The sequence below is a fragment of the Capra hircus genome, chromosome 5, assembly GCF_001704415.2.
Source record: "Capra hircus breed San Clemente chromosome 5, ASM170441v1, whole genome shotgun sequence".
Classification (NCBI taxonomy): Eukaryota; Metazoa; Chordata; class Mammalia; order Artiodactyla; family Bovidae; genus Capra; species Capra hircus.
Window position 1 is genome coordinate 78826453 of NC_030812.1, and position 19419 is coordinate 78845871.

The following is a 19419-nucleotide window of genomic DNA, read 5'->3' on the forward strand; positions in this document are numbered from 1 at the left end:
CCAGCTCTCACAACCAACATGACTACTGGAAAAACCATAGCCTTGACTAGACAGACCTTTGCTGACAAAGTAATTTCTCTGCTTTTTAATGTGCTGTCTAGGTTGGTCATAACTTTCCTTCTAAAGAGTAAGCGTCTTTTAATTTCATGGCTGCAATCACCATCTGCAGTGATTTTGGAGCCCCCCAAAATAAAGTCAGCCACTGTTTCCACATCTGTTTGCCATTAAGTGATGGGACTGGATGCCATGATCTTAGCTTTCTGAATGTTGAGCTTTAAGCCAACTTTTTCACTCTCCTCTTCACTTTCATCAAGAGGCTTTGTAGTTCCTCTTCACTTTCTGCCATAAGGGTGGTGTCATCTGCATATCTGAGGTTATTGATATTTCTCCTGGCAATCTTGATTCCAGCTTGTGCTTCTTCCAGCCCAGTATTTCTCATGATGTACTATGGCATCTAAGTTCAATAAGCAGGGTGACAATATACAGCCTTGACGTACTATTTTTCCTATTTGGAACCAGTCTGTTGTTCCATGTCCAGTTCTAACTGTTGCTTCCTGACCTGCATACAGATTTCTCAAGAGGCAGGTTAGGTGGTCTGGTATTCCCATGTCTTTCAGAATTTTTCAGTTTATTGTGATCCACACAGTCAAGGGCTTTGGCATAGTCAATAAAGCAGAAATAGATGTTTTTCTGGAACTCTTGCCTTTTTGATGATCCAGCGGATGTTGGCAGTTTGATCTCTGGTTCCTCTTCCTTTTCTAAAACCACCTTGAACATCTGGAAGTTCACGGTTCACGTATTGCTGAAGCCTGGCTTGGAGAAATTTGAGCATTACTTTACTAGCATGTGAGATGAGTGCAATTGTGTGGTAGTTTGAGCATTCTTTGGCATTGCCTTTCTTTGGGATTGGAATGAAAACTGACCTTTTCCAGTCCTGTGGCCACTGCTGAGTTTTCCAAATTTGCCAGCATATTGAGTGCAGCACTTTCACAGCATCATCTTTCAGGATTTGAAATAGCTCAACTGGAATTCCATCACCCCCACTAGCTTTGTTCATAGTGATGCTTCCTAAGGCCCACTTGACTTCACATTCCAGGTTGTCTGGCTCTAGGTGAGTGATCACACCATCATGATTATCTGAGTCTTGATGATCCTTTTTGTATAGTTCTTCTGTGTATTCTTGCCACCTCTTCTTAATATCTTCTGCTTCTGTTAGGTCCATACCATTTCTGTCCTTTATGGAGCCCATCTTTGCATGAAATGTTCCCTTGGTATCTCTAATTTTCTTGAAGAGATCTCTAGTCTGTCTCACTCTATTGTTTTCCTCTATTTCTTTGCATTGATCGCTGAGGAAGGCTTTCTTATCTCTCCTTGCTATTCTTTGAAACTCTGCATTCAAATAGGTATATCTTTCCTTTTCTCCTTTTCTTTTTGCTTCTCTTCTTTTCACACCTATTTGTAAGGCCTCCTCAGACAGCCATTTTGCTTTTCTTTTTCTTGGGGATGGTCTTGATCCTTGTCTCCTGTACAATGTCATGAACCTCCATCCATAGTTCATCAGGCACTCTTGTCTATCAGATCTAGATTTAAACATTGATCAAGGACAAATATCTGGCCTTTAGGCAGTCTTAGAAATTTTAAGGAACTGATATTAATCTGGTGAAACCTAATTTAATTTCAAGTAAAGGAGAATTATTTCTTGAGAGAATAATACATTAGGCACCAAGACAAATTACATATGTTTTTCTTTCCATTAATAAATTTTGCTGTTTTCCCTTGGCCTAGCACCCTTTCCTGAAATATCACTACTTCATTTTGCTGATTAAGATAAACTTTGAGAAGCAATGCCTAAGGACTAACTAAGCAGACTTTATATTCTCTATTTGCTTTAGATAGGTTTATCCACTCTGTCTCTCGGTATGCCACTAGATGGAGCCCTTCAGAACCGTTTCGAGTGGAACACGCAGAACACTGGCTATTTCCTCCTCTTAAAGAATGCCTTTTCACGTTGCCACCGAAAATCTTAACAAATTTCCTCCTCAAATGTAGTGACTTAGTAGAATCTTTTAGGGCTTTCCAGGTGGTGATAGGGAACGAAAGAGGGTGAGATGGCTGGATGGCACCACCGACTCAATGGACGTGAGTCTGAGTGAACTCTGGGAGTTGGTGATGGACAGGGAGGCCTGGCGTGCTGCAATTCATGGGGTCACAAAGAGTCGGACACGACTGAGCGACTGAACTGAACTGAACTGAGGTGGTGTTAGTGGTAAAGAACCCACCTGCCAAAGCAGGAGACAGAAGAGACACAGGTTCAGTCCTTGGGTTGGGAATATCCCCTGGAGGAGGACACAGCAACCCACTCCAGTATTCTTGCCTGGAGAATCCCATGGACAGAGGAGCCTGGCAGGCTATAGTCCATGGGGTCACAAGCGGTCAGACATGACTTAGCGACTAAACAACAACAAAATCTCAACTAGTACATTTAATATAACAAATATTGTGTCTGACTGCAAGTAATCCTTAGGTTTCCTGGTAGGAAGTAATTTTAGGACTTGCATTTGAATCATGCACTATGAGGCTGGCAGATAGCAGGTGAGGGTATTTATCTAACATTTACTTCTCAACATGACTTGGTTTCTTCTACATGCTGTCAAGTACAAGATAAATGAAGAAATTTATCTTTTTTTTTTTTTAAGAAAATTTAGTGGAAAATGTCAGTCAAGAGACTGAAAACTTTAAAGCTTAATTGAAAACCAAGGATGTGCTCAAGGAACGAATGGAGGAAAAACAAAGCTAGGAACATGTATAAAATACAGTTTTCTATATTTGTGAATTTCAGGACAACCGTTTGTGACTGGTTAGAAGCTAATACAGAGAAATAAATAGTACTTGTAGAGTAAAAAGTAGAGTGAAGTTGCTCAGTCATGTCCAAATCTTTGCAACCCCATGGACTGTAACCTACCAGGCTCCTCCATCTATAGGATTTTCCAGGCAAGAGTACTGGAGTGGGGTGCCTTTTCCTTCTCCAGGAGATCTTCCTGACCCAAGGATCGAACCCAGGGCTTCCGAGTTGCAGGCAGACGCTTTACCATCTGAGCCACCAGGAAGCCCAAATAGTACTTACACTAAACAATTTAAAGTATAGGCCTGTCTTGAGAAATAAATGTCTGAATGGTCAAAGAGAAATCATTATAGGGAGGAAGAATGACAATCCTACAGAGAGGGGAATGCTGATGGAGATCTAAGGTGGGCTAGAACGCAGAGGTGGAAGGTTAGCTTTAAAAAGGTAGGAAGAAAAAAAAATAAATAAAAAATAAAAAGGTAGGAAGAAAGGAACTGTAGCTTTGATGATGCAGAATGATTTTGATTTGACAAGAACAGTGGATGAGAGAGTTGCTGAGCCATAAAATTATTGTTTTTCATTGAAGGCATATGTTTGGGAGGGAAAGACAGAGGAACTGAGGATTTGTTGAAAAGAGAAGGAAATGGCAACCCACTCCAGTACTCTTGTCTAGAAAATCCCATGAATGGAGGAGCCTGGTACAGGCTACTGTCCATGGGGTTGCAAAGAGTCGGGCACAACTGAGTGACTTGACTTCACTTTCACTCACCAAAGGTGAACAAAGGAGTGAAACAAAGTTTATGAGACCTGACTGTAGAATAGCAGGGAGACGCTGACCAAAGGCTAAGAAACTAGATCTCTTATGTTAAACTTGTGTCCTGCCATTGTGTTGATAGCATTCACTGATTTTCTTAGCCCAAAAAGAAAAAAAATTTATGTGTATATAAAACTGCCTTTATTCATCAGCTCTCCAAGTCAAATAGTTCTAAATTCCGAGTGGGGAAGGCTTTCCCGTTGCTTGTCAGGAGTGTACTCACTCTCTGGTCTTCGGGACTCAGCGCGGACATCAGCATTTCAGTGTTGTATGTGCTCCATTCCCAGCTCCGGTTGATGAAATACTCCACCATGGAAAGGGTTCTTAAAAGCCGATTCATGAGCTTTGTCATCCTGAGGTAAAGATCACATAGGAGCAAATATCAGTGCACCACAGATGGTGGCTTTCCTGCTACTGCATAGGGATATATGACAAATTAGGTCTGAAAAATATAAAAGTTATTTCTTCCCACTTTTCCCTCAGTTCCTCATTAAAATTCTTATTCTTTTTTCTCTTCCACATTAACCCTCTGTTGAAAGAAGGGATGCAGCTGAACCTAAAGGAGCTTGTTATAGCAGGCATTTTAATACCACTAAGCTACTTCTCTGTCTCTTTCCTACCATCTCTTTTTCAAGAGTTGCAAGTATTTTAAAAGCTGAGCAACATATCCACCCCCAATGACATACTCTTCGTTCTTGGAATTCTGAGGTAGACAAGAAGAAAACTTATTTCTCTTCTTTAATGTATGTTCTTGGATTTTTTTTTTTAATTTATTGATTTGAGGTTTCAAACCTCAAACTCTGGGCAGAAGTGGTGACTATATTAGCATCTGGTGAACCAAAAACAGCTCTTAATGCAGATTTAAGGGGAAAATATATTTTATTTGTTAATAATCTACTCAGGCACAGTGCTGATAACGTTTAAAAAAATACTGTCTCCACTAATACCTGTAACATCCCTGTTAGGTAGGTTTGTGTTTTTATGAACAGGTAAAGTTAGCTTAGAAAAGATTGAGTAGCCATGATAATATCATGTGTCAAAGCCAAAATTCCACCCAGTTCTGATGGACTTCAAAAAGTCTTTGCTTTTGCAAATGGGACCCCCTGGATCTCATTACTTTAAATGGATCATATCTTTTAACACCGTGGTGAGGACCTGCTGTTTGAACTTCCCAATTTTGTAACAATTTATATTTTTAAAAAACATGCTTTCTTAATTTATACAGTATGATTCCATGAGGTAGTCAGGGTCTATATTGTTTATCTTCATTTTGAAGAAGGATTAATAGGTACAGGGTCACATAGTTAATGCTCAAACCTAGATTTTCTGGCTACAAATCATATCTGGCCTACAGATCATTTGATTTTTATCTTAACCAGTTAGGCTTATCTTGGTAACAGTGACTACTATAGTTGACCCCATAATGACTTATGATGCTATTTTGGGAATTTGGTCTTATTTCTGGTCAAATCCTCATGTCCATATCCCTAATGACTCATGAGGTACTTCTCTCATTGTATTATGGGAAATTCTTAAGCAAGGCTGTAGAATCATTATTCCCTAATTCAAGCATCATAATAGGGTTCCATTTGCTATTGTTATCTAACATCTTGGCTATAGACTGAATATTTATATCCCCCTGCAATTCACATGTTGAAACCTATTCCTCCTAATGTGGTAGTATTGGAGAAGGAGACTTTAGCAGATGTGGAAAGCCCTTATTAAAGGGACCCCAGAAAGCTCCCTTGGCCCTGCCAGCCTGTAAGGACACAGAGAACATAGGCTGTCAGAAACCAGGAAGTGGGCCCTCAGCAGATGCTGGATCCACCAGCACCTTGATTGTAGGCTTTCTAGTCTCCAGTTCTATGAGAAATAAATCTATTGTTTATAAGCCAAATAGTCGATGATATTCTGTTACAACAGTCCAAATTTACAATCTTTATTCATTTTACAACTCTGAAGTAATTGATATGATTTCAATAATTTACTTTTAAAAAATAATCATTGTACAAGTGATTATACAATGTATACAATGGTGTATCATTGTATGTACAAGACTGTATCAGCAAAATAGTATTTTTTTAGAAAGAAAGAGTACACTTATTATTTTCATGTAATGAAGATCTTATTAATGCATACAATGCAAAAGCTATAAAGGAAAAATGATTCATGTTATCATATAAAATTTTTCTTTGGTAATAATGGTGATTACTATATTCTATGCACTCTGATGTAAAATCCTGTAAAATAGGTATGATTACAATCTCTTTTCAACAAGTTAGTATTTAGAAAAGTTAAGTAATTTAGGGCTCATATGGATAAATTAGTGAAAGCCAGGATTTAAGTCTGTAAGTCTGACCAAACTCCATGCTCTTAAAACTTGCATTATATGTAGTTTCCCTTGTATTAAAAAAACTTCATAATCAGAGCTACAGGATAAGACACTGACTTTAAGAAAACACATTAATTATATATTTACACATATATACATACACACACCACTTCCATAATAAGTACAACCCAACAGAAAAATAGAAATGTTGTTGATTAGTTGCTACAACATGTCCAACTCTTATGACCCGGTGGAGTGTAGCCCTCCAGGCTCCTCTGTCCATGGAATTTCCCAGGCAAGAATACTGGAGTGGGTTGCCATTCCCTTCCCCAGGAGATCTTCCTGACTCAGGGACTCAACCCGCATCTCCTGCATTGGCAGGCAGATTCTTTACCCCTGAGCCACGAGAGAAGCCCCTAAATAAACACACTGAGAGAGAATTCCCCCTTTAAAAACTATATATTTACACATATAAACATATACACACAGCCTCCATAAATTAATAAGTAAAATCAAATAGAAAAGTAGAAATATTATTAACCATAAGAAAGAATGAAATAATGCTGTTGCAGCAACATGAATGGACATAGAGATTATCATACTAAGCAAGTAATTAAGACAGAGAAAGACAAATATCATATGATATAACTTATATGTAGAATCTAAAAAGAATGATATGAATGAATCTATTGTGAAACAGAAACAGGATCACACAGAAAACAAACTTATGGTTCCCAAAGGGGAAAGCAGGGAGGGATAAACTTAGAATTTGATATTAACAGATACACATTACTATATATAAAATAAGCAATAAGGGCCTGTATATATATATATATATGTATATATATATATATATGAATCACTGCTGTACATCTGAACATTGTAAATAAATTATATTTCAATAAAAACAAAATTAAAAAGTAGGTGAGAAATAGAAGCAGGCAACTCATAACAGAGAAAACATGAATGTCCAATAAACAAATGAAAGCCCAGTCCCTCCATCAATCAAGGAAAATGCAAATCAAAGTGACAGAGATGCTATTTCTTGTCATTAGCTTAACAATTCAAAATATTGATTTTTGCAAAGTATTAATGAGAGTGAGAAAGAACAGATTTATACTTTCACATGCTGTTGTGATAGTGTATAAACTGACAGAGGCTGCCTTTAAGGCAACCTGGTAGCAGTCATAATATCCATGTTGAGTGTACCCTCCAGTCTAGCAAGCCTACCCCTCCGCATCCTCTACAGACCCAACGGCACATTCTGTAAGGATGCATGTGCACTGATACTTGTCCCATTGTTCTTAATGGGGGTGAAAAAGACAGCACTAGCAGGATGACTTGGATTTTCATGGAATACAAGTGAAAAAGAAAGTATGTAGGATTGATTTAAACATACATAGAGACACACCTTACCTCAAAGCAAAACCATACATATGGTTGTAAATGCATAAGTGATTACACACAAACACACTTGGGGGAGGAGAGAGTCCAGAAGGATTCTAGCACTTTCAACCATAAAGATTATTCTTAAGATTCCTATAACCAAATGAATAATCATTTCCCATGAATATTACAATTAAACTTCTTACAAACAAAATACATAAAGATTTTTACTGGCCTTGTTCCTCCCATGTTTTTCTTTTCTACTTACTGAACTTTGCTCTTCATCCAGGTCTCCTTCCAACCCTGATATATTTTAAAGGCTTCAGTGTTGATGGCAGCAGTGTTTGGTTTTCCTTCTTTCCCCATCTTTATTTAATAAGCCCCTTATAAAAATATTTTTCCACAAACATAGTGTCCCCCTTTTCACCTTACTCATGAAGAAACTGACAATGAGTTATGAACTCTAAGGAAGATCTCTGAAAGTGTGGAATAACTCTACATTGCCTAAGCATCACTCATTTGCTCTACTAATAAGAATGGAAATAAACACACTGAGAATATCTCCTTGAAAGAGGCTAACATCATGCTTCTGATGGCAGGAATTACACACAAAGTATTATTCAAGTGAGACCAGAGTAGAAAGGGCCATGCCCTAAGTCACCCAGCATCAACACCCTGACACTCCACTTTGCTCCCTCTACTCTCTCCACTCATCTCCACGTGGCAGTCAGTCCAGTTCAGATTTCTCCATATCTTTCCTCTGTCTCTTCCTCTGAGACTACTTAAATTCTTCCTCTAACTTGCATTTCCTCATCTGTAACACTGGGATGAGAATACCCTCCTTGGGTTGTTGTGAGAATTAAAATGAGCTTGTCATGCATCACCCCTTGTGTGTATGTGAGGCTGTTACCATTGTAGTACATTGTAAGATTAACTGTCCTGCTAAATCACTGAGTTCACATCCAACTCTTTGTGATCCTATGGATTGTAGCCCGTCAAGCTCTCCTGTCCACAGGATTCTCCAGGCAAGAATACTGGAGTGGGTTGCCATACCCTCCTCCAAGGGAAATTCCCGACCCAGGGATTGAATCTAACAATTTACAAACTCCCAGATACAGACTCTGTTACTTTTCTTTTTAGGTGATTGATTACCTGCTGAATTCATCAAGCAAGTTCCTTAACATTAAGGTAGGGTTCCCTTGGGGTTCCCACTACTACTGCTTTGATTGTCCCTCTATAGAGATAAAATCATAACTATATAGAGATAGAGTTAACTCCCTTAGAGATATAGTCATAACTGTGATTCAGTTGTCACTTTGATCCGTAGGGGATGGGAAGGCAAAGGACTCGAGTCTTTAACTTTCATGCAGAGACCCTCCTAAAGCTATTGTCTCCGTTTCTCACCTGGGCTTCCTTCCTGTGAGACGAAGATAGAAGTCATAGATGATGGCAGGGGCCCGGTGACTGACAGCATTCCAGTAATGGGTTGTGATGTTGTTGGTTGTGAAGTCAGCGTTTGGCCTCCTGAAAGCTCTCTCAAATGGGATTTTTTCAAAGGTTGCTAAGACTTGGAGTCCTGGAGAGGGGGTGAGAGTGGGGGAGATTAAATGCTAAATCCAGGAGCATTGTAAATGCCACCCATTGTGGTGGATGGTATTTGCAATGGGTCAAAACAATAAATAGGAAGGATTTGTTGTGTAGAGTCAAGAATAGTACTAAGAATTTTACACCAGGCAAGTGGTCATCTGCAAATTTAAACAATGTAAATTGGTTAAGAATTGAATCCTTCACTTGAAACCTTTACCCTAAAACAACTTCTTGGGAAAATAGTTTTAGTCAATACTAAAATTTCAATTCAATTTCAAGGTTATCTAGTCTATTCAGAAAGCCCAAGACAGAGCCTGGGGGTGTTATTTCTTTGGTTGGATCATTACTTGCAGAACAATCAGGAAAGTTTCTTAACATTTTACTTAAAGTTTTATAAAGATCTATATAAAAGAGAGACTATAAAATTAGGATTCCTTCATGTTGGTTCATTTTAAATACCAGTCTTTTACTTCTTTGGTGTTTCTACTATTCTGGCAATATGTCAGACTCAATTGTTTTACTCTTGTCTCCAGAGTTTTCTTAAATAATAATCTTAAAAAGTATATCATTACTTATATAAAACATGGTTTAAAGCTTTTTATGTACATCTGTAAATCAAATACTTCTTTTCAAAAGGTAGTCATTCTTTTGAACTTAGTTTTGATTTATGTAGAATTTTCAAAGTTGCCTAAGTTCATTAGTCAGTTATGATGAAGTTATCAATTATTATGATAATATGGTTACTGTCCTCTGTAAAAGATACTACCTGGAAATCTGTATGAAAAATATATACCCCATACAGAAAAGATTATCCAGAAACATCTGATCCTGGGTCTTTTCCTCCCAGAGAGATTCATGTTGACTTTACGAATCCCTAGTGGGGTGATCATTACATGTTCATACCCCTCATTTACTTCTATGTCCAGCTCCCGCTCCCCATGTGCAATGAATAAATCATTTACCCTCTCTGGGCTTTGTGTGTAAAATAAAGTGAAAACACTAGACTATTTTTTAAAGAATTTAATTTTTACTGTACCATAGTTTCATTTCGAAAATACAAAGTTTTTAATGGTTTTGTGAATGAAAGGCTTTCCTCTAAATTTTATCCTTCTTGTTGAGTGTTAAAGTTAGTACGTGGCAAATAGAAAGCTAGATTTCTAATTTTAAGAAATTAGATATGCAACAAAGGTTTACTGTATAGCACAGGGAACTATAGTCAATATCTTGTAATAACTATAATGGAAAATAATTTAAAAATAATATCTGTGTTTATGTATAACTGAATCATCTTGCTGTGCACTGGAAACACTGTAAGTCAGCTATAGTTGAATAATATATATATAAATAAAGAAAAAAGTTAATAAGTGGCTATGTAACATGGAACAAGCTGCAGTGATTTGATTGTCTGACTTTTCACTGATTCAGAAATTTCTGTCAAAGCAAAGTTTATTTTAAGAGCAGAATGATATCTATCTATTTACCTATCTATCTGAATCACTTTGCAGTATACATGAAATTAACACAACACTGTAAATAAGTATACTTCAATTTAAAAACAAGGAAAAGAGAGAAAAAGCAGAATAAGAGTTTTATATATACCATAATCAAAAGAAGTAAGCACACTAGATTATTTTTTAGATCACTTTCAACTATTACATTGTGTATGTTCATAAAATAGAATTTCCAGCAAGGAAGAAGACTATTTTGAATCCCAGGTATGGATTTACATGTAGCATCTTTTGATTTAAGAATTTAAGTATCTTGGTTACTTCTACTAATGCCTCTTTGTATGAATGATACCTTAATTCTGTTACTGAGATAGAGATTTATTTTTATTTCCAAATATTTCCAGAATTATTTCACTATATGATCTAAATAACTGGATATGATGGTAATAGATAATTTCATTTTACTTTTACTGAAATAATAACTTTGTAAATAGAATAGCACAGTGGAATGCTCTGAATTGGAGATAAGATTCTAACAAATTAAGCACATTTAATTTTTTTCAACATCTAGTAGCTAAACAGCAATTAGATGATCTAAAAGTTTCAGATATTTGTAAGAAAATCAGAAGCAGAGTACAAGATTGGTTAGCTAATTTTCTGTCATATGCAGGATTAATTCTAATTCAATTCAACAGGCTACTTTCAAGGTTACACTATGGCTGACTGCCTAAATTAATAAAGAGTATCACTGACTCAATGACACCAGTTAGTATCATTGGACTTTTCTAAATCTACTTGGCCATTAATCATGGCACATTCTCAGTGATATGTCCAGGGGGACGAGGGCTGTGTGTGTGAGCACAGTGGCTCAGGAGAAGTATTTTATCATTGATATTGCTTATAATTACTGACTTTGGCTTGACTTGATTTGTTTTTTAAATCTCTATAGCCAACGGAGCCCTTATTGCTCACAATCATGCCGCTGTTTCACTGGTCCCTTTCTTTGAGATACCACAGTGCATTCTAATTAACTCTACACATTTACGATTTGCAATTAATTTTCTGGCTTTACCTGTGTTTTGTCTTTTCCCGCATTAGACTCAAAGCTCCATGACACTTTGTTTTTCCCTGTGGCAGATGCTAATTGCGAATGAGCATTCTCTAATGGTTCCTTAGGTACCTTGCTACAGGCACTTACCCATTTTGCCCCAATTACAGGGATTGAGGTTGCCAGATGTACAGTGGTAGACCAATGTTGACTTAGGTCTGAAAAACAAAAGTTAGGTAAATATAAGAAAATGGAGAGCTAATGAAAGAAAGCTAGAGAAAATAATACTTACACATTTTTTTTTTTCCCAATAATTCCCATCACTAAGGCATTCTTAGGTGGCTCAGGTGGTAAAGAATCCTCCTAAAATATGGTAGACCGGGATTCAATCCCTGTGTTGGGAAGATCCCCTGGAGAAGGGCATGGCAATCCACTCTAGTATTCTTGCCTGGAGAATCCCCATGGACAGAGGAGCCTGGCAGGCTACAGTCCCTGGTGTCACAAAGAGTTGGGCACGACTGAGCAACTAAGCACAGCCTGACACACAAGGCACTCCACACACCACTTTCATCTTTTGTTCCTTCTTTGGGTTAAAACAAAATGGAAAACTAGGAAAAGTGCAAGTGTGTGTGTGTGTGTGTACATGTGTATGAAGAACAAAATCCCATAGACTGACATATTTATGGAGCAAATGGAGGCAGCATGATGATGACAAAGCAAATTGTATTTCTAATTTCTTGACGTCTTTACTGGGCAAAAATATGGGCTATGATTTTTCCTAAATCCAATGAAGCGCTGTTGGATTGGACAACATCTAAATATCTAACTTCAAATAATTAATAAAAATTTTGTTTATTAACAAAGTTAAATATACAAACAACCTATTATTTTTCTTTGTACTAAAAATACCTCTGTCACACACACACGGTGATCTGAACTTTTGACTTTTATTAGGAACTGAGAAATGAAGAAAAATATGCTTTCATTTCATCTACTTTTATCTTCTTTGCCTTAAAAAAGGAAGCTGCATTTTAGGTTGCTGAATAGAAAGAAAAGCTTTTCAATTATTGAGAATTTCATGGTTAAATGATTTGAAGAATTTATTATTTTATGATCAACCAAGTACTAACTGGTATTTATAACACAACTCGATGCCTATATTATGACATAATTGGAACTCTGTGAAATATCCAAACAGATACCCTCTCACATTTGGGGTCTTCTTCAGTAAAATTCATATATTTTGAATAGGTGCCCAACATAGTTACCCTCCTCCTCATCAAATCTTTGAAAGCCAGTTTAAGTATCCACTCCACACCTGTGAACTGCTGTGTACCATCCTACAGCCAAAGTGAGATTGACCACTGTGTCTGCTGGAATCAAATCTGCCACAGCCATCGGAGTAGCTCTTATGGACCGAAGAAACCCTTTCCCAGCCTGCACAGAAAAAAGGACATAAATTATTGCACCAGGCGTTATGTAATAGCTGGGGCTAAAGTATGTATCAGACAGATAGTATCAATGCTGGTAGTAATAATAACTAACACTGATTCACTGCTTGCTAGGTTAATGTGCCCAGACTGACTGCTCTCAGGCCATCCAACCTCCCCATCCAAGCTCAAGTGCCAACATCTCCAAGAACCACCAGTGAGCCTCAGGTTCCTCTTCAGAGTGAAATTCCTCAAGCGTGTGAGGAGTTTAATGTATTTAGCTAATTAATAAACACCAAGAATAAAAGAAAAAACAAGAATAAGATTTAATATCTTAAAAATTAATTCATAAGATATTCTAAGAATTAACTTTTCCCAAATTTCCCATTAATTTAACTTACCATTTCTTAAATGTTGTCATTTTTAGCTAGAGTCTACTAGTTTACAAGAAATAAAAAGAACTAGGAGTTTAAGAAACACCTTTTTAAACTGATAAAATTCCACTGCTTAACAAAAACTTCTTGTTACTTGTGGAAAAGGCCACCGTTATTTACTTTTTGTTCAGTATCTTTGTTTACCTCACAGATCACTGATGCTATATAGATGCAAGAATTGGGAATTGTTCATGTTAATAAATGCCATGTCAATAAACAAAGGAGCCAGTTTACTGACTTTTTGAAGTAATTGATTATTTACACCCTGCATGTTTCTGACATCAATTTGCAGTGGTCAGCACTTTCTTATATTCCTAATTTCTGTCTTCTTGTAACTGATTAACCTTCCTTTGGACAAGTGTGCTTGCTAAGTCGTTTCAGTCGAGTCTGACTCTTTGCAACCCTATAGACTATAGCCCACCAGGCTCCTCTGTTCATGGGATTCCTCCAGGCAAAAATACTGTAGTGGGTTACCATGCCCTCCTCCTGTCCTTCAGAATATGGGAAATCAATTTGGAAAATTTTAGAAAATCTGAATACATGTGCAGCTTTGCTAACAGTATAATAAAACTCACTCTGGGATCATGTTAAAATAGCTATGTTCTAAGTTACTGAACACTCACTTCCAACTAAGCCTCAAGAGTTGAAGGCAGGTAGGGAACAGAAAGAGAAAGAAATCAGAAAGAAGTTCATTGTCACTATCTTTGACAAGTAGTCATAATTCACTGTCTTTTATTTGTATTTAGTTCATGTTGGATCTAGTTCTGTGAAGAACAGAGGCACAGTCTGAAACATGAGATCCCAAACAAAATTTAAACTCATTTAAAGACATGAAGTCCATTTCAATGTCCGAAAGAGAAAAGTTGTAGTTCTGAGCCTAAAATGCTTCAGTGTGAACCAGAAAGCTCCGCAGCTCACAGGATCAGTCTTCACTGCAGGGAGATGCACACAAAGGTCTGCTGACCCAGAGGAATGGTTGATATATCTCCTTGTCTGAGAGGATTAGTGTTGAAAAGTGTTTCCTATAGTCATCAGTTTTTATATTTGAAAAAATTCCTCCAATTGGTAGTTCTCTTTCTTAGATATATTGAGAAATAGATATTGATACATTTATGCATTTATATACTTTCTATCCAAATGCACATAAATTTAATAATCTTTGGGGATATGAGTTTTATCACATCCATAATTCTAGCTATGGTTAAAGAGCGAAAAGAAGGAAATACCCCCATCTTGTGTTAACTAAGCATGGTACTAGAGGCTCAAAATTCTATCCAAAAATAAAATTCCTAAGTGGCAATTGATGATATCACAGTACTTCTATTTTCCTGATAATGATATTGACAGATAATTAATTTCATTCTGCCTCTATTTTTCAATCAGCAAAACTGAAATAATTTGCATCAATTGTAGTGAGTAAAGGAATGCTTATGGTTTTGCATCAGTAAAGCTAAGCCAATGCTAGCATTTCGTTACTGTCCCTCCACTACATTTGAAGTAATTTTTTCCACACCGTTATACATACCGCAATAATGAGCCCACTAGGTCCATTTAAGTTATCAACCCAACCCTAAAAAGAGAAAAGGGAAAAGATCTCTAGTTGGTTCCACATGTCAGAAAATCACTGTACCTTTGGAATATCTGCAGTCTAATCTTAAACTCCAAACAAGAACAATGAAACTCCAGCTGATAAACTGTCTAGTCCACTATTTCCAAAATTGCAAACAGAGATCAGTGAGAAAGCACTGGATATTTTTGCACTTGGTTTGTGGAAGAATTAAAATTCTGCCAGCATTTATTTCATAGCAGGAATCAAGAATAGTTTCAAGCTGTCTATGACATCTTAGGAGCTAAATTGGATCTCATCTTAATATCATAATCTGCTAATCAATTCATTTTCCTCACTTGGGCCTGATTTTAACTTCTCAGGGGAACATTTCAAACATAGTTTGCAGAAAATTGACTCTTACTTGACAATGGTAAGAATCATAGCATCTTTCATTCATTCTATCTCAAGATCAACTTGTATTAGCTTGCTATAGATGGTAGAGAAAATATTATCTTTAGGAGCAGTTAGAGAAAAACGTCTTTATGAGTTTGTCTCCTAAGCCCAAAGCAAGTCAGTTGACCTCATTATGTCTGTTTATCTTTGAAAGTCAAAATGCATAAGATGGGAAAGGAGAGAGAACTTGAAGGGATTAATGTTAGTTGAGCCTTTTATTAGGGACCAGGCACTGCAGTAGACATACCACTACACTGTCTCATTTCATCAACCTTCCACAATGGGTGTGGTTAGCCCAGTTTTACATATGAGACAACTAATATGTAAAAGGTTGCATGTCAATAAGTAATGGAGCTTGAATTTATCCGGTACAAAAACTTTACAGAATTGCTTCAAAAAAAGATGGCATAATTCAAAGTACTTTCAAAAAGATACAGAAGTAGACGCAGATAAAAATCATTATTCTTAAACTGAGGACTTTCTCTGAGCTTTGCTGTTTCTTATTTACCCTGGCAATTTGTTAACGTTATCAACTTGGCCAGCAGGAACATTCTTGTATATTTAAACTATTGTGGAGAAGCCAAGAAATAAAGTTATTTCCCATGGGAATTTTGAGACTAGAGTTATTGAGAAACTAACTGAAGACTCCACCCAACTCTAGGACAGTCAGTGTAACATCAGAGGAGCCCGCTGGTGAGTAAATCCTGAAACAAACGTGCACTTTGGTCCTCACATTTGCTGTACTCAGCTATCTATACTGGAAAAAAAAAAAAAGAGACATCAGAGAGTAATTGGACAGGAGAGATGCTGGTTCAGAAGCAAAGCGTGGAATCCAGGCAAGTGGGCTTACTGGGAAGGGCTCCTGCCAGGTTGCTCCCACGATGGAGGGCCGTATGATGGCAATGTTGAGGTTGCCACCTTCCTGCTGCACCACCACTTCTCCCAAGGCCTTGGTATAGGTGTATGTGTTAGGCTGATCTCCGATCAGCTTGGGTGTGATCTCATCAATAATAGCGTCGTCTAACCACCTAAAGGTAGTCAGAGTGAAAAAGAACGTTGTCAGCATGTGTCAGACAACATACCAAAAAGAAATTGTGAGACACGACAAACAGAACTTCCCCATTCCAGCTTGAGTTCTGAAATTCGGAACCATCAAAGGACACCAAGGCTTGAGTGTGAACCTATCCACATGATGCAAGATGGATGAGATCTTCCCCACTGCTTAGCCCAACATTACTAGTTGAATCCTATGGCCTTCTGTCTCAATAGATGTATCCAGCTGTTATGCAGTCTGCTGTTTGATTGTGTGTGTGTGCGCACACACGCTAAGTCACTTCAGTCATGTCCAACTCTTTGTGACCCCATGGACTGCAGCACACTAGGCTCCTCTGTCCATGGGATTCTCCAGACAAGAATACTGGAGTGGGTTGCCATGCCCTCCTCCAGGGGATCTTCCCGACCCAGGGATGGAATCTGTGTCTCATGTCTCCTGCATTGACAGGTGGGTTCTTTACCCCTAGCGCCACCTGGGAAGCTCCCTGCTACTTGATTACATAAAGCTAATTTCTATCTTCAATTATAGCCTCTCAGAGGGAATGTACCTATCAAGGTACATTCAATGAATGTATTGTGAGTGCCAGTTGGGTGTCCAACACTGGGCTGGCTGCCTTGGTTATGGACTTGACAGGTTGTCATCAGAGGTGTCAGTGGCAGCCCCTCTCATTCACTATTGTCCAATTAGAACCTTGGCACTAATCTTGAAACCTTCAGCTTTGATTTTTGTTTTAAATTCTGCTTAATGCCTTAACTGGAGAAGGCAATGGCACCCCACTCCAGTACTCTTGCTTGGAAAATCCCATGGGTGGAGGAGCCTGGTAGGCTTCAGTCTATGGGGTCGCGAAGAGTTGGACACGACTGAGCGACTTCACTTTCACTTTCCACTTTCATGCATTGGAGAAGGAAATGGCAACCCGCTCCAGTGTTCTTACCTGGAGAATCCCAGGGACGGGGGAGACTGGGGGGCTGCTGTCTATGGGGTCGCGCAGAGTCGGGCACGACTGAAGCGACTTAGCAGCAGTAGCAGTAATGCCTTAACAAAGAAAGGCAACTGCATTTATCAGAACTTACAATCTGTCTTAGAACCCACACACTGTATTTTGGAGATCTGTTTAGAGTCTATGCTAATAACTTGTAACCATTTCCAGAGATTTCCAATGAGTTTTAAAGTGCTCTGATAGCTTTAATCGTCTGTCAAGCGGGGTGAGAATAGCACAATGAAGCAACTTTAATACAGTGACTGTTGAACACCTCTACCTTCAAGAAGATCTGTATCATGAATAACTGAGTTACCATGGTACCAACCTAATTTTTTTTTAAAAAAAAGATGTTAAAATCATTTTGATAATCCCAGAGTCTACCTGCTTTTCTCTAAGAGAGCAATGAAATTATTGTTGATTAAATACTGAATGTTTCTCTTAGCTGGTAGATCTATTTGGTGAAACTTTGGATATAACACAGTTTTTAAAAATTAGGTGACATGTCAGTGTGATTTTATAATTAATGTGTTTGGTACATTTATTCCCATTTTATTGGACCCAACACAATCATATTATTTTGATTGCAGAAAAATCTTATTAGAGGTTTTCGTTTTCCTCTCATGACAAATTATTGAGTATTTAAGAAGTGCTTAATGCCAAGACATTCAGAAACAACTCTCAATTTCAATATTGGAGAGAAATGTGAATACTGTCTGTTATGGTCTAGTTTTCCTTGCTTTGTGGCTATTAGTGCTGAATATCTTCTAGCTATCAAATGCCTTCTGGTTTACACTGAAAAGAGAAAGGCTAAGAAGGTCTGAGAATTAAAAACAACTCCAAATACTTAGAAAAACAGAAGTTATTTCAATCACATGGTCACTGAGTGTTGGAAGAGAGTGAGGGACAATCTAGGCGCCTCTCTATCTTTCTAATACTGTTACCTTTACCTTGTCTTATTTGTGGGTCAGCAGTGGATTAACTGACCTAAGACCATTTTTATTTTCACCTACAAAAACATACAGGTTACAAAAACTAGGTCTGAAGAAATACAGTCCAGTTTTAACAAAGCTGTAAAGAAAACAAGTTTAAGAAAGCATCAGAAGCCAGCAATACCCTCGGATTGTATGTCCCGTGGCTGGTACCACGTGCTATCACTGCTGTTGGTGTGCATGAAAAAGGTAACACTTGGAGGCTTCTCCAAGTTTGGTGAGTTAGCTCATCTTGGAAAATACTAAGAGCACAAGAACACAAAACAAAAGAAGTTGCAGGGCTCCGTAGATGATCTGCCTTTTCTATTTGTAGCTCCGCCACATTCTACTGTATCATTTTCTCATGTCCTCCACTGGCACTTGTGAAAAATAGCAATAACTGCATGTGTTCTAAATTTTCAGGTGATGAGGACAAATAGGAACATTCACAACTACACTTAAAACTATTTGATTAAACAAAATGAGCTAACACATATTTAGTAAAACTGCCAAGAAGCATGTTATCTAGAAAGAGGAATAGCAAGAGGAATCACAGTTGGTTTTAAAATATCTTTTCTAATATAGCCAAACAGATCATATCTCACCCTGCCATTTCTTCAGTTCAAAGAGATTAATGTGACATTCATTGGTTAAGTGATGCCCTTTTCAGGACCTAAAATCGGTTCATGTTCTCCTTTATCAAAATTTGATTTGGAGCTGTTGCTTGTCTTTAAACTAGAAAATAAATTAGCACGAAAAAAGGACACTATATATTTAACTACATCAAACAATTAAAAAATGCACAAAATTTTCCTTTCAAAAAAAAAAAAAAGACACTATATAAACCAAAGCACATTTCTGAAACTAAGTCAAAGCACTTTGGGATACTCAAGGAGATGTCTGAACTCATGGGCTCCAAATTCTAAACTTCCACTTAAATAGCTTTAAAAGAGGCAAAGTCACACACACACACAGACATACATAATACAGACAATTTCCTCTAAATATTACTATCTTTTTTGGTTTGAAACTTATTTATTCAACTTTTTATATCATTATTTTCATAATTTTTGTATTTACTGAATGAAACAG

At 37.5% G+C, this 19419-nt stretch overlaps 1 protein-coding gene across 1 annotated transcript in view; it reads right to left on the reverse strand.

Annotated features, from left to right (window-relative positions):
- Positions 1-19419, reverse strand: part of FAR2 (fatty acyl-CoA reductase 2) — a 92127-nt gene that overhangs the window by 3902 nt on the left and 68806 nt on the right. Inside the window, exons 5-10 of the mRNA XM_005680707.3 lie at positions 16174-16351; positions 14847-14891; positions 12776-12894; positions 11608-11675; positions 8779-8950; positions 3880-4009 (exon numbers count right to left, since the gene is read on the reverse strand). Of these exons, the coding sequence (XP_005680764.1) occupies positions 3880-4009; positions 8779-8950; positions 11608-11675; positions 12776-12894; positions 14847-14891; positions 16174-16351 (712 nt within the window). The remainder of the gene's footprint in view (positions 1-3879; positions 4010-8778; positions 8951-11607; positions 11676-12775; positions 12895-14846; positions 14892-16173; positions 16352-19419) is intronic.